The sequence below is a fragment of the Mastomys coucha genome, unplaced genomic scaffold (assembly GCF_008632895.1).
Source record: "Mastomys coucha isolate ucsf_1 unplaced genomic scaffold, UCSF_Mcou_1 pScaffold21, whole genome shotgun sequence".
Taxonomy (NCBI): domain Eukaryota; kingdom Metazoa; phylum Chordata; class Mammalia; order Rodentia; family Muridae; genus Mastomys; species Mastomys coucha.
The window spans coordinates 167,943,140-167,957,475 of record NW_022196904.1 but is presented as its reverse complement, the minus strand read 5'-3'; the positions used below and the strand labels follow the sequence as shown (position 1 = coordinate 167,957,475).

The 14,336-nt window shown below is 37.3% G+C and overlaps 1 protein-coding gene across 1 annotated transcript in view; it reads right to left on the bottom strand.

Moving 5' to 3' along the window:
- The window catches only part of Btaf1 (B-TFIID TATA-box binding protein associated factor 1), an 89,951-nt gene that overhangs the window by 63,737 nt on the left and 11,878 nt on the right, over window positions 1-14,336 (bottom strand). Inside the window, exons 2-4 of the mRNA XM_031390175.1 lie at window positions 10,007-10,130; window positions 6,313-6,427; window positions 3,868-4,011 (exon numbers count right to left, since the gene is read on the bottom strand). Of these exons, the coding sequence (XP_031246035.1) occupies window positions 3,868-4,011; window positions 6,313-6,427; window positions 10,007-10,130 (383 nt within the window). The remainder of the gene's footprint in view (window positions 1-3,867; window positions 4,012-6,312; window positions 6,428-10,006; window positions 10,131-14,336) is intronic.

Genomic DNA, 14,336 nt, shown 5'->3' with positions numbered 1-14,336 from the left:
TTTCTGAGTTCGAGGCCAGCCTGGTCTACAGAGTGAGTTCCAGGACAGCCAGGGATATACAGAGAAATTCTGTCTCAAAAAACAAAACAAAACAAGAAAACAACAACAAAAATGAAAACAAGGATTATAATTCAGTGATAGAACACTAGCAAAATATATGCAAGGCCTTGGGCTTAATCCCCAGCTCCACAATAAGAAAAGAAAAAGAATATTGCCAAGAAAATAAAGGGCAACCCACAAAATAAACAAAAATATACAAATCATATATCTGATAAGGCACTTATATCTAGAACATATAAATGCTTCTAAGTCAAAATAAAAGACGAAATGAGCAAAGTCTCTTGTAAAAGTATCTTTTATTCTTCTGTAGTAATTGTCATCTCTGAGGCTTGTAGCCTCTGTCTGCTAACCTAGGCCTACTCTTGGAAGTTTCTAGCTTCCATACAATCTTACTTAGGCCTAGAATGTTGTCAGCCTCTGAGACTTGCTGCTGCATAAGATAGCCCCTTTCTTGTTCTGATCTCTGGCTGGTTTATTCAATTCAGATGTTCTGGCTCTTAACTCCTCTCCAAGCTGACTGATTCAACCTAACGTTCCCCCCAGCCCCCGCCTCCTTTTCTTGGCCTCTCCTGAATGGCTCTGCTTGGCCTCATACTAATTTCAGCAGTCTGTTCTAATCCTCTGGCTCCTTCCATCTTCACCTGTGTCTAGCTTGTGTCTGCCCGCAGCCGTCTCTGTACAGTAGTCCTGGTAAAACTGCCTCCTTCCTCTCTTCTCTCTTAAGTAGCCCAGTTTTCCTCCCCTCATGTGAGTTGGGCAGATCCTATTTTGTCAAATCATTCTCCAACTCATCACTTTGTCTGCCACTCAATTAGATATCACGTTCAAACATGGGTGCTTCCTTCTACAAACTAACTTTACCTTCACTGTTTGGAATTAAAGGTATGTCCTAAGGGCATGTCTGTTTTCCAGCCAGAGGGATTAAAGGTATGTGTGAGGGGGCTGGTGAGATGGCTCAGCAGGTAAGGGCACTGACTGCTCTTCCAAAGGTTGTGAGTTCAAATCCCAGCACAACCACCCGTAATGAAATCTGATGCCCTCTTCTGGTGGTCTGAAGACAGGTACAGTGTACTCATTTATAATAATAAATAAATCTTTAAAAGAAAAAAAAAAGGTTGTGTGAAGGCTGAGCCTCACTACAAGCAGTAACATCTACAAGTAGAACTACAACTAGAAACAGTAAATAACACAATCTTGGGGTTCACAGTGTGATCAAATATCCTGCAACAGTCTCTGAACAAACATTTCTACAACAAGAGATAAAAATGGACAAGTACACCGGGTGGTGATGGCGCACGCCTTTAATCCCAGCACTTGGGAGGCAGACAGGAGGATTTCTGAGTTGGAGGCCAGCCTGGTCTACAGAGCGAGTTCCAGGACAGCCAGGGCTACACAGAGAAACCCTGTCTCGAAAAACCAAAAAAAAGAAAAAAGAAAGAAAAAAGAAAAAAGAAAAAACCTAAACCAAAATAAAACAAACAAAAAAAAACCCTGGTAGTTTCAACAGAAAACATGGTTACTATATGACTCAGTATTCTACACCTAAGAATGAAAACATGTTCATACAAAAACTTTTAAATGATTTGCAGTAACTTATTCCTTTTAATATTCATTTTTTATTTTTAATGTGTATGGCAGGGGAGATAGGTGCACAGAACAGAGGCACTGGATTCCCCTGAGCTGGAGTTACAGGTAGTTTCATCACTTGACATACAGGCTCAGAACCAAACATGGATCCTTGGCAGAGAAATACACTTTAAACAGTAAGCCATCTCAATAGCCCTAGACAGAAGCTTATTCTTTTTTTTTTTTTTTTTTTTTGGGTTTTTTCCAGACAGGGTTTCTCTGTGTATCCCCAGCTGTCCTGAAACTCACTCTGTAGACCAGGCTGGCCTCGAACTCAGAAATGGTGGTGCGCCACCACCGCCCAGCTAGAAGCTTATTCTTAATAGCCAGAAAATGGAAACACCCAAATGAGGAAAAGACAAGCAAAACATGGTATCCACACAGTAGGATATTATTCAGCCATAAAATATGAGTGTCTCATATCCTTAAGGTGACTACTATCAAAAAAAAAGAAAAAAGAAGGAAAGGAAGAAAGAAAGAGAAAGAAAAAGAAAGAAAGAAAGAAAGAAAAAGAAAGAAAGAAAGAAAAGAAAGAAAGAAAGAAAAGAAAGAAAAGAAAAGAAAAGAAAAGAAAAGAAAGAAAGAAAGAAAGAAAGAAAGAAAGAAAGAAAGAAAGAAAGAAAGAAAGCAAGCAAGCAACCTAGAAATTGGGGCAGGAAAGACAGCACCTGACTTCAAGGGTCTTCAGAACCCTGGCCTGATAGCACATAAAGGGGGGATTGAACAGAGGGAACTACAAACTGAGTTCCAGGGCAACCAGAACTCTGTTACAGAGAAACCCCATCTTGAAAAATCAAATCAGAGTTCTCTGGAGCTCACTGGCCACACAGCCCAGTAACTTCCAGGAAAAGCTGAGATCTTGTCTGAAAAGTCAACATGCACAGGAAGTTGACTTCTGGCCCTCACGAATACACATGTGCACATATACGCACACACAAACACCCAAACAAAAGTAAGAAAAGGCAAGAAGAGGCAGGTGTAACTCACTAGTACATCTTGCTGCATGAATGATGCTTAAATTCAGTTCCTAGCATACCAAAAAAGTTCTGGCTACAGCATGAAAGAAATGCAATCCCTTGCATCCCACCAAATGCAATTGGTGGCAACATGAAATGATGCAGACACTATAGAAAACTTAGAACTTCCACCTGATCAGCAACTTACGTCATTGTAAATACGCCAAAGAAATGAAAGCAGATAGCTGATGGGCTAGGCAAGTTGATAAAGGTGCTTGCCACCAAACCTTATGACTTGAGTTCAATCCCTAGAACCCACCCAGTGGAAAGCAAGAACTGAATAATTTCTCCTTACTCTAGATGTGCAGCATGATACGCAAGCTCCTTATCCTACATATACACATATACAACAATAAATGGCTAAAAAAAAAATCAAGTTTCACAGACCATAATCAAAATCATATTGATATCATCTATCCCTTAAAAATCTCACAGTGTAGCTTTGTCTGGCCTAGAACTCATTATGTAGACCAGACTGGACTGGAACTCAAAGAGATACACCTGTCTCTGTTGGGATTAAAGTATGTGATACCACACCCTGTCCCCCATTTTAAATTAAGAGACAAACTACTTATTTACAGAAATCCATTAAAAACAGAGTTTTCTCTACTTAACGTCACAATCTTGACTAGGAAAAACATTTATTTTCCTGTAACCACCCTTTTTGTTCTGGATTTTCTTGATGTAGGATCTCCCTATGTTACACAGACTAATTCCAAATTCCTGGACTCATATGATCCTATTTCAGCCTCCAAATTGAGCTAGCATTCTGAGGTATGAGCCACTGCACTCAAGGCATTTAACTACCTTTGTATGTAATATACTCTGAACGCTGAAAGATAATGAGCCATTTACCTACCCAAGTTTTAATTTTAATATCAACTTTTTACTTTGGACATAGGCACAAGTTCCAACACTACTCAAAACATAAGATAATAAAATAACATTCAACTTTTCACAACCGTGAAAACACTGCCCCATTTTGTACTGGTTCTGACTCCTGCAGCTTTAGGACAAGCACTGGTGGTCACTTTGTCTACCCATAACTTCCCCTACATAAAACCTTCAATCAATTTACATTTCATGATTCCTTATATATTACACAGGACAACAAATTATAAATTAATTTGAAAGGAAAATTTCAGACTTCTCTAAGACTACTAACCTGATTTTTCATCTTGGACTTCAAATTCTGCACCAGCAGACCCCAAAAGTGATGCCCCATGCTGTAACAATCTGCATATATCAAATCTGTCAAAATTTAATCGATCTGTAGTAGATGAATCTTCCATAGAACTCTCTGTGGGTTCTAGATGAAATTTAAAAATATTATTTGACCATATAGTCAAAAAATCAGAAAGAGCATGGTATATCATTACGTGCAGAATGGGCTAATATTTAAGAGAAACAAATAAATAGAAAAACTACTGTGATTTACCTATAGTCAGTTCTTAGTTATCTGAAAACCAACTATTAACTTGGTGACTATCCTTCTACAAACCATAAAAATGGTAAGGGATATATATATATATACATACATACACACACACACACACACACACACACACACGTTTCCAACCATGAAAGAATGCTATAGGAAGAAATGCATCCCCATGTTGACACATGTTAAATATTATACTTTAATTTACTGTTTAAGGGTTAAAGACCTCCAGGGTTACAACATAAGGTAATTATATTGCTAAATCTAAAGACAAACATGCACAAAATGTATTCACAAATAAGTTAAAAACAGTCTCTTCCTATGTTGGAGGAAGAGCCAGGATATAAACAAGCCATTCCATAGGACTTGTTTTCCATATTCTACTTGAACTCATGACAAGCTACTGAGATTATACACCCATTTGAAACCCAAGAGTATCTTTAAAACGTTCTACATTCTTCCCCAAAAGGGTCGACTGCTAATGTTGAACTGCTGCTTACTAATATAACGGTCAATCCAGCATTTGCAGTCACTGGCTGTAAAGAACAACTGCTTAACTTAACACAAAGGAACAAAAACTTCATAAATGTTTTCTTTTTCTTTATTTTGGTTTTTTGAGACAAGGTTTCTCTGTATGGCCCTGGCTGTCCTGGAACGCACTCCGTAGACCAAGCTGGCCTCGAACTCAGATATTTGCCTGCCTCTGCCTCCCAGGTGTTGGGATTAAAGTCATGTGCCACCACTGCCCGGCTGGAATGTTTTCTTATAAGCAGTTTCAGTATAAACTTTTAATGCTCATATAATTAGTTCAATAAAATGTGCTACATTGTGTCTGTTCACCAAGATAATTGGAGATAACGAGCTGGAAATGAGAAGGTTCTGGGTTTACATTTGATAAAGACAAATTAACACAAAAACTCAAAATAACACATCAAAAATAAAAACAAAAACTCTTAAGAAATATTAAGCAACTAAAAATTAATCTAGTTGGGGGCTGGAGAGATGGCTCAGCGGGTTAAGAGCACTAACTACTCTTGCAGAGGTTCTGAGTTCAATTCCCAGCAACCACATGGTGGCTCACAACCATCTGTAATGATGGGATCTGATGCCTTCTTCTGGTGTGTCTAAAGACAGATGCAGTGTACTCACATACATAAAATAAATAAATAAACCTTTAAAAAAATTAACCTAGTTGCTCCTTATTGATTTCTCAATTAGGGAACATTTATTATAAAACAACAAGCAAACCAAAACCCTCAATTAATGCCTGAAAACTAAACTTGTAATTCTGTCCTTTGATAAGACTTCATACTACAACATAAATGACACTGTGTTGCCGGATTCTAAAACATGAAATTTAGATAAAATAATACACAATAAAAGTTTGTTTAATTAAAATATATGCCTTATAGCTTTTTCAAAGGCATATGGTTTGCTTTAAAACATGAGCATAGACAATCATAAATTAAGTGCAATCTTCTACCGCTATACAACATCCAAAGAAATCAACAACGAAAAACCCACTAATTTGGGATGGCAGAACCTTTCATCCACAAGGCCCTAGGTTCAATCCTCAACACCACAAAATCAAAACAACAAACAAGAAGACAAAGCCCCTATAACAAGGGAAAACATGACTAAAGAATTAGCTTGCCGGGCTGGAGAGATGGCTCAGTGGTTAAGAGCATTAACTGCTCTTCTGGAGGTCCTGAGTTCATATCCCAGCAACCACATGATGGCTCACAACCATCTGTAATGAGATGACAGCGTCTTCTGGTGTACTTATATATAATAATAAATAATTTAAAAAAATTAGCTTGCCATGTACCCATACATAAACTAAGGTAAAGTTTAAAAAATACACTATACAATCTTCTAAACAACAGTGAAAAAGACATTGTTTCAGAAATATTCATTCCTTAAATGGAAGTAATACATTTAGTACACTATAGGATTAAATAATTTTAGAAACACATATAAAAACATTGTTGACCCAGCAGTTTCTCTTTTTTAAGTTTAGTGACAAAAACCAACTTAATATTCTTTCCTAGCAAAGCTGAGCCTGAAAACATGAAAATTAACCCTTTAAATCAAAACTGAGATTATTAAACCACATACTTCATCTACAGTCATATTTTATTTCAAACTACTTTTCCACTTGAAAGGCACCTTGTTTAGTTCTTGGTATTGGATTCCACTCAGGCACGTTTTTCACTATAGCTTCAACAGCTTGTCCTGCTGCAATCCGGGTATCCCAATTTGCACTCCTTAAGTATATTAATACCTTAAAATTAAAAAATAAAATAATTACATATCAAAACAAAAGTTTGCTCCAGGTAACCAGAAAAAATATTAATTTGTTACTAATTTATAACCTGGGATCCTTCAAATACATATAAAACATTTTTAAATTATTAAACTAAAAAATTTGATTATTCACATAAAATATTATCAATTCTTGTTTTTTTCTGTTTTTTTGTTTGTTTGTTTTTTTTTAATATTTATTATGCTTGTACATGTGTGGAAGTTAGAGAACAAGTTGCAAAAATTAGTTCTCTCCTTCGCTATGTGGTTCCAGGAATTAAACTCAGGTTACCAGGCTTGGCAGAGTGCTCCTTTACCCAGAGCCATTTCTCTTGTCCTCACTACCATCTTTAAAAGGGAAAGGAGAAAAAACAATAAAATATTCAAAGACATTTTTAAAATAGCATCACTATTTAATAACTGAAAAGCAAATTTGGGCTGGCAAAATAGCTCACTTAGTAAATAAACTACAGCCAGGCAAGCATGAAGACCTAAATTCAATAATCTCTAGATCCCAAGTAATAAACCAGGAATGGTGGTATTTCTTTTCTTACCAAAGGCTTGGTATTGTTTCCAATTATACTACCTACACGTAGTTTTGATTTCGTTATTAGGATTTGTGTTTTGAAGACAGTGTTTCACTGTGAAGCCCTGACTGGGCTGGATAGAACTCACTATATAGACCTGGCTGCCCACAAATTCATAGAAATCCACCTGCCTCTGCCTTCTAAGTACTGGGATTAAAGGTGTGCACCACCCTGACTAGTATTCTTCTTAATAGCTACTTGTTCATACCTGTTGTTCACTATTAGATTACTTCTTTTTGTATGTCACTGAACACTTTGTATAATATGGAATTAATCTTCTGTCAAGTTGATATTTTTACCACATTTATGTTTGTCTTTTGACTATGATATACTTCTTACTATTAGAAAACTAAAAGTATTTGATCATTTTAAAAGGGGAAAGGTGGGCTGGAGACACGGTTTAATGGTCAGAAGCACATGCTGCATCTGCAGCAGACTTCACAGTGGTTCCTATCACATCAGGTGGCCCACAATGCCTTAACTCCAGTTCCAAGGGATTCCCAACCCTTTTCTGGGCTCCACAAATAACTGCAGACACAAATATATATGCCGGCAAAACATCCATACACATAAAAGTAAACTTAAAGAAAAGAAACAGAATAGACCAAAAATATATCTCCATACAATAAAGAAATGTACATAAATTTTTATGGCAGTATTTTTTTCACACCATAAATTCTATCAGCTGATTAACATATAAGAGGTATACACTGTATAAATTCTGTCCATTCATATCTACAGAATTAAATATCATCTTGCAATATAGAGGAATAAAGTAATAAAACACACCACAATATGAACACATTATTTTACATGAAACGTCATAAAAGATCACACACTGCACAATTTGTTTTGCACAAAATAGACATATCTACAAAGTTAGTTAAATGGCTGCTAGAGCTGAATATGTGATTAAATACAGAGTAAGTGCTAAAGCAACTGCTAAAAGAAATATGGCACCTTTCTACTGTGATAAAAACATTTTAAAATTACATTGTTGTGCCTAATGATGGCGGTACAAGGCTTTAATCCCAACACTTGGGAGGCAGAGGCAGGTGGATCACTGAGTTCTGAGTTCAAAGCCAGCATGGCCTACAGAGTGTGTTCCAGGACAGCCAGAGCTTCACAAAGAAACAATGTCTCAAAAAAACAAAATAAATAATAAAAAATTAGATTTCTATGATGCTTGTTGTACATAAAGTGATATACTAAATATACAGAAACATATAGCTAATGGTTGTAAATTGGATGGGAGTGTTTACTTACTTTTATTTTATACATTAAGTATTTTCCTATATGTACACATGCATGAATGCATACATGCATGCATTCATGTATGGACTCCTATCTGTGTGCCTGCGTGCCTGGTGCTTCTGGAGACCAGAAGATGGGCTAGAATCTCCTATAAGTGGAATTATAGAGTTTATGTGCTACCATGTGCATGTATGGAAATCAAAACCCAGTTCTGCAACAGCAGCAAGAATCAAACTCTAAGTCATCCATCTGTACAGCCACAGCAGAGAGACCAGGAAAATATTAAGAGTAAGAGTTGAAAAGAAAGAAGATAAGAAGATGCTAAAGACAAATATTTTAGAACAATTTGATAGCAGTCAATGTGTTGAAGTCAGAATTAAGAATAGAACTCCTGGGCTGGAGAGATGGCTCAGTGGTTAAGAGCACTGGCTATTCTTCCAGAGGTCCTGAGTTTAATTCCCAGCAACCACATGGTGGCTCACAAGCATCTATAATGGGATCTGATGTCCTCTTCTGGCATGCACATTTACATGCAAATAGAATACTCATAAACATAAAATAAATAAATCTTAAATTAAAAAAAAGAAAAAACAAACAACTCCTAAGCCAGGCAGTGGAGACACAAGCCTTAATCCCAACACTTAGAAGGCAGGAGTAGGCAGATCTCTGAGTTCAAGGCCAGCCTGATCTACAAATCAAGTTCCAGGACAGCCAAAGCTACACAATAAAAAAAATAAATAAATAAAAATTTAAAAAAAAAAAAATCCCGTCTTGAAAAACCCAAAATGAAGGAGGGGAGAGAATACTCCACCCTTGGAAGGCTAAAAACCTTCTTTCAGTTCTCAGTTCTCCACTCCACTCACCTTACAGGTGAGTATAATAATGCCTAATATGCATCCTTTTCCATTCTGAGAATGTGGGGCCTACAGGTACCAAGTCAGTCTCTCCATCATCTCCATCTTGGTTAGAAAGTCCAGATAATGTCTAATACTATAACAATCACAAGTACACATTTGTATGTGTTAAAGGGGATTTATAAGTCTGGCTTCTATGCACCAGGGAGACAAGTAAGAATGAAAGGAGAGGATTAGACTAGACTCCCTTAGGACTTCCAATGTCTGGGCAGTCATATGTTCCCATCATCCCAAAGTATCACTACTTTATTCTGCATGCCAAGGAATTTAACATTTGTTAAATGTTAATGTATAGGTATACTTTAACATAACCACAGAGTTAAGCAAAAATTCAGCCACTGCATAGGCAAAAATCATATACTAGGATTATAGAAACGGTGACCCACCAAAGCAGAAATTCTCCCATTCTGAGCAGCTCAGTTACTATCTTATAATATTCAAGTATTACCCATGAGCACTCATCCATTTGAAAGCTACCAACTGTCATATAATTACTAGCCATTAAGAACAAGTTAGACCACTGATAAACCAGATTAACAACTTAGTTTATTAACAATTTGAGTCAGATTCAAATTTGTCACACAAGCAAAAGTTTCAATAGTGACAGAACCCTTAAACAACTAAAACTGATTTAAATACTTTATATCTTTTAAACAAATAGCAACTTTGAAAACTACTTTGAGAATTAAGATATTTAATGGAATTTAGAGACCACAAGGTCACTTAGGATGACATTACCTTTCCTATTGTTTCTCTGCCCACAGACAAGTCTTGTATTACATTAAGAAAACACTGAGTTCTTACCTTTGATAACAAATTATTTAATTCATGAGGATGAAGCTTCACCACTTCTCCAAGTTGCTGTGCAGCAGCTTTTCTTGTAACTGGAGTAGTACCAGTATCCAGTAAGATAAAAAGACGGTCAAGCCTGTAACAGCAGAAATACAACAGTTAATCTGAACATGCTTCTTCATAAGCTAGAAACAGAAAATGTATTCAACCTGTATACAAAGTCCTAAGCAGGGAGCCAGGTGTGGCAGCATGTGCCCGTTATCCCAAACCTGAGAAGCAGAAAGATAAAGAGTTAAAGGCCAACCAAATCTACAGAGAAAATTCAAGGCTAACTTGGGCTATGTAAAACCTTAACTCTAAAAGATTAAAAACAAAAAACAGAAAAACCTTAAAAGCTGTGGCTATAAGAGATGCCTATCTTTCCTCTCAAGGCAGAGGGAATGGGAACCTACAATGAACTTGGGGTGGTGGTTCATGCCTGTAACCCCAGCAACAGGGAGGGAGTCAGAACTGTCACAAACTCAAGGCTGCTAAGCTATATAGTGAGTTCTAGTCCAGCCTGGGCTTCATTTTACTTTGAGATCTTGTCTCAAAAATAAATAAATTAAATTTTAAAAGAGCTAGCAATCTCCAGGCAGTGGTGGCACATGCCTTTAATCCCAGCACTTGGGAAGCAGAGGCAGGCAGATTTCTGAGTTCGAGGCCAGCCTGGTCTACAGAGTGAGTTCCAGGACAGCCAGGGCTACACAGAGAAACCCTGTCTCGAGAAAAAAAAAAAAAAGAGCTAGCAATAATTAAAGATTTTAACTTGCAAAATGAATAACATGGCTTGGTTATTACTCAGGGTTAACTTAGAAAACAGTGGGAGGGCCAAACACAATGCAAGCACTTGGGAGAGGCAGAAGCAGGCTATGAGGGGAATCATAAATTCCCTTCAACACATACAGATATATATTGTGTGATTGGTACTACAAGGGCTTACAGTATTAGACATTATCTGGACTTTCTAGCGATGATGGAGATGAGAGACTGACTTAGGCTCCACATTCTCAAATTAGAAAAGGACGCATATTAGGTATTATTATACTCATCCGAAAGGTAAGTGGAGTGGAGAACTGAAAACTGAAAGGTTTCATGTTCTAGCCAGCTACAAACCTTCCCAACTAGCCAGCACTGCATAGAAAGGCCTTGTCTAAATAAATAAACAATAAACTAATGAAAGAAAGGGACAAGAAATACAACTATAGAAATACAACTATAGAAATAATGTGGAATCCTTGACTGTATATAGTGTGCAACAAAAGTCTTGGGTCAAAGAAATGATAGGACTAGCAAATCAAAGCTAAAAATATTTCTGAAAAAAAATTTTAAGCATGCAAGAACAAATATATAACAAGTACTTTAAAGTCTCACTGTTAAATCCAACCAAATAACTTCCTGCTTAAGAGTCTTTATTTAATGAACTGCATCCTTTCTTGGCCCAGACATGTATTTTAAATCTTAAATTTCATGGAAAGCAAAATTGACAAATAGTAAATATCTCTTATCATAAAGAAACAGTTGGGGACTGGAGAGATGGCTCAGAGGTTAACAGCACTGACTACTCTTCCAGAGTTCCTGAATACAATTCTCAGCAACCACATAGTGGTTTACAACCATCTGTAATGGAATCCAATGCCGTCTTCTGGTATCTATAAAGATAGCAATGGTGTACTCACATATATAAAATAAATCTTAAAAAAAATAGTTGAACGGGCTGGAGAGATAGCACATTGAGAAAGAGCAATGTAAAACTAGCATGGGGACCTCAGTTGGAATCCCTAGCATTCATATTTTTTAAAAGCTGGGCATGGCCATGTATGCCCCCTGGCACCCCAGTACTATGGGAGTCATCCAGACAGATGTTACTGAGTTTACTCAGTGTTACTCAGTGTTACTGAGGTTTGCAAACTGCTGTCCTAGCTCATGGTTTAGCGAGAGACCCTGTCTCAAGGGAACAGATGGTGAGTTATAGAACAGGATACAAGACATTCTCTTATGGTCTCTGCAAGCATGCATACTAAAAATATACATATGTAAACCACACTCACATAAAAAACTGAAAATCAAATCTATGCCACAAAGGCACAGAGTTTTGTATTTGTATTCTTTTATTATGGATGCTCTCTTACAATACATACAATTCACATTAACTGAGGACTCAACTACTGAACACACACACACACACACACACACACACACACACCAGTAGACTGAAGAGACCTTTCAAATCCTACTTTATCATTTGTGGGGAGACTCTGGGGGGTTCACTTCAAACTTCACTTAGGCATCTCTTATTTGGAGTATAGAACTAGATAGTGTATATATTTGACAGTTTAAAATTCTTATAAGTTTTTTTATAGTTTTTTTGTTTGGTTGGTTTGACGACTAATATGTTTGCCAAATCTTTGATTTATCTGATTCCAGTTTCTGTTTTTAAAGATTTTTTGGTTTTTCGAGACAGGGTTTCTCTGTGTAGGTCTGGCTGTCCTGGAACTCACTCTGTAGACCAGGCTGGCCTCGAACTCAGAAATCTGCCTGCCTCTGCCTCCCAAGTGCTGGGATTAAAGACTGATTCCAGTTTCTTAAACTGTATCTCTGGAAAGATTTCAACTACTCTCTACTATAAAATTCATTTTCTGAGATTTTTTTCCTTAAACCAAAAGCAAGGCTAGCCAGGCAGTGGTGGCACACACCTTTAATCCCAGCACTTGGGAGGCAGAGGCAGGTGGATCTCTGAGTTCAAGCCCAGCCTGGTCTACAAAGTGAGTTCCAGGATAGCCAGAGCTATACAGAGAAATCCTGTCTCGAAAAACAAAACAAACAAACAAAAGCAAGGCTAGTTGCAAAATAAGCACTCTAAAGAAGGCCCAGTACCAACCTATCTGTAAACCCATATACAGCAAAATACACTTACACTCTAAGGGAAGTCTAATATTAACTTATTTATAAGTTCATGTCTTGATACCATTACTCTTCTAACCTCAGTTACCCTTCCCTAATATCTGTTCATAACGCCTGTGTACTTACTCCATTCCCTCTACTTTCCTCTATGCAGAGACCTCTTTTTTTGTTGTTTTGTTTTGTTTTCAAGACAGGGTTTCTCTGTGTAGCCCTGGCTGTCCTGGAACTCACTCTGGAGACCAGACTGGCCTCAAACTCAAAAATCCACCTCCCAAGTGCACTACCACCGCCCAACAGGACCTCTTGATTTCTATTTTCTACAATATGCTCCCTTAGTGCCAAACATCTTGAACAACATGCTTAAATATTAAATACATTTACTCCTGGGGCTGGTACACAGCTCAGTCGGCGAAGTGCTTGCTCAAGCAGGAGGACCTGAGCTCACACCCTAGAACCCACATTTTAAAAGGCAAAGCATTGTGGCACGTGCTTGTAAAACTAGTGCTGAGAAGGCAGAAACAGGTAGATCCCTGAAGCTCAATAACGAGCCAACCTAGTCTAATCAGTGAATTTCAGGCCAGTGAGAGACTCAGTGTCCAAAAACAAGATGGATATTATCTTAGGAATGTCATCCAAGATTGTCATTAGGCCCACACACAAATGTACACACCATTTTTTTCTGATCACATGCAATTTAATCCTGAAAAATCCAATTTACTTATATATGACTGAACTATATATTTACTTAAGGTTACCAATAAATTCTCTTTTTTTGTTTTTTGTTTTTTTGAGACAGGATTTCTCTGTATAGCCCTGGCTGTCCTGGAACTCACTCTGGAGACCAGGCTGGCCTCGAACTCAGAAATCCGCCTGCCTCTGCCTCCCAAGTGCTGGGATTAAAGGCGTGTGCCACTACCACCTGGCAAGTATTCATTCTTAAATCCTTTCCTTCTCAAGTTTTGATTACCTTGCGAGTCTCCAAACACTTCTTTACTTCACCTCCTATTTACAGCACTCTATGAACAATCAGAGCCCACTTAGTGTTTGCCTGCTCATCTCACAGTTCCTCTTTTAGGAAACTGTACACTACTGTTTGTTTATACTCAGTAGAAATAATTCCAAATCTATCTCATCTGACACAGTTCCATCTGCCTTTAAGTATATATAATACATACTCAATGCCATCCAGTTGCCAGATTAATTTCCTACCATGATCAAATTTCCCACTATGATCAAATCACTACTTTATTCTAAACTTTCAGTGGCTCACCCTTATCTACCACATGGTAACATAAACAAAGAAGTATAACCCAAATATGAGTCTTTTGGTTTTCAAAAGAACTATTATACTATTTTCTCTTTAAAATGCATTTTTTTAATTAACTTACTTTTACTTTTT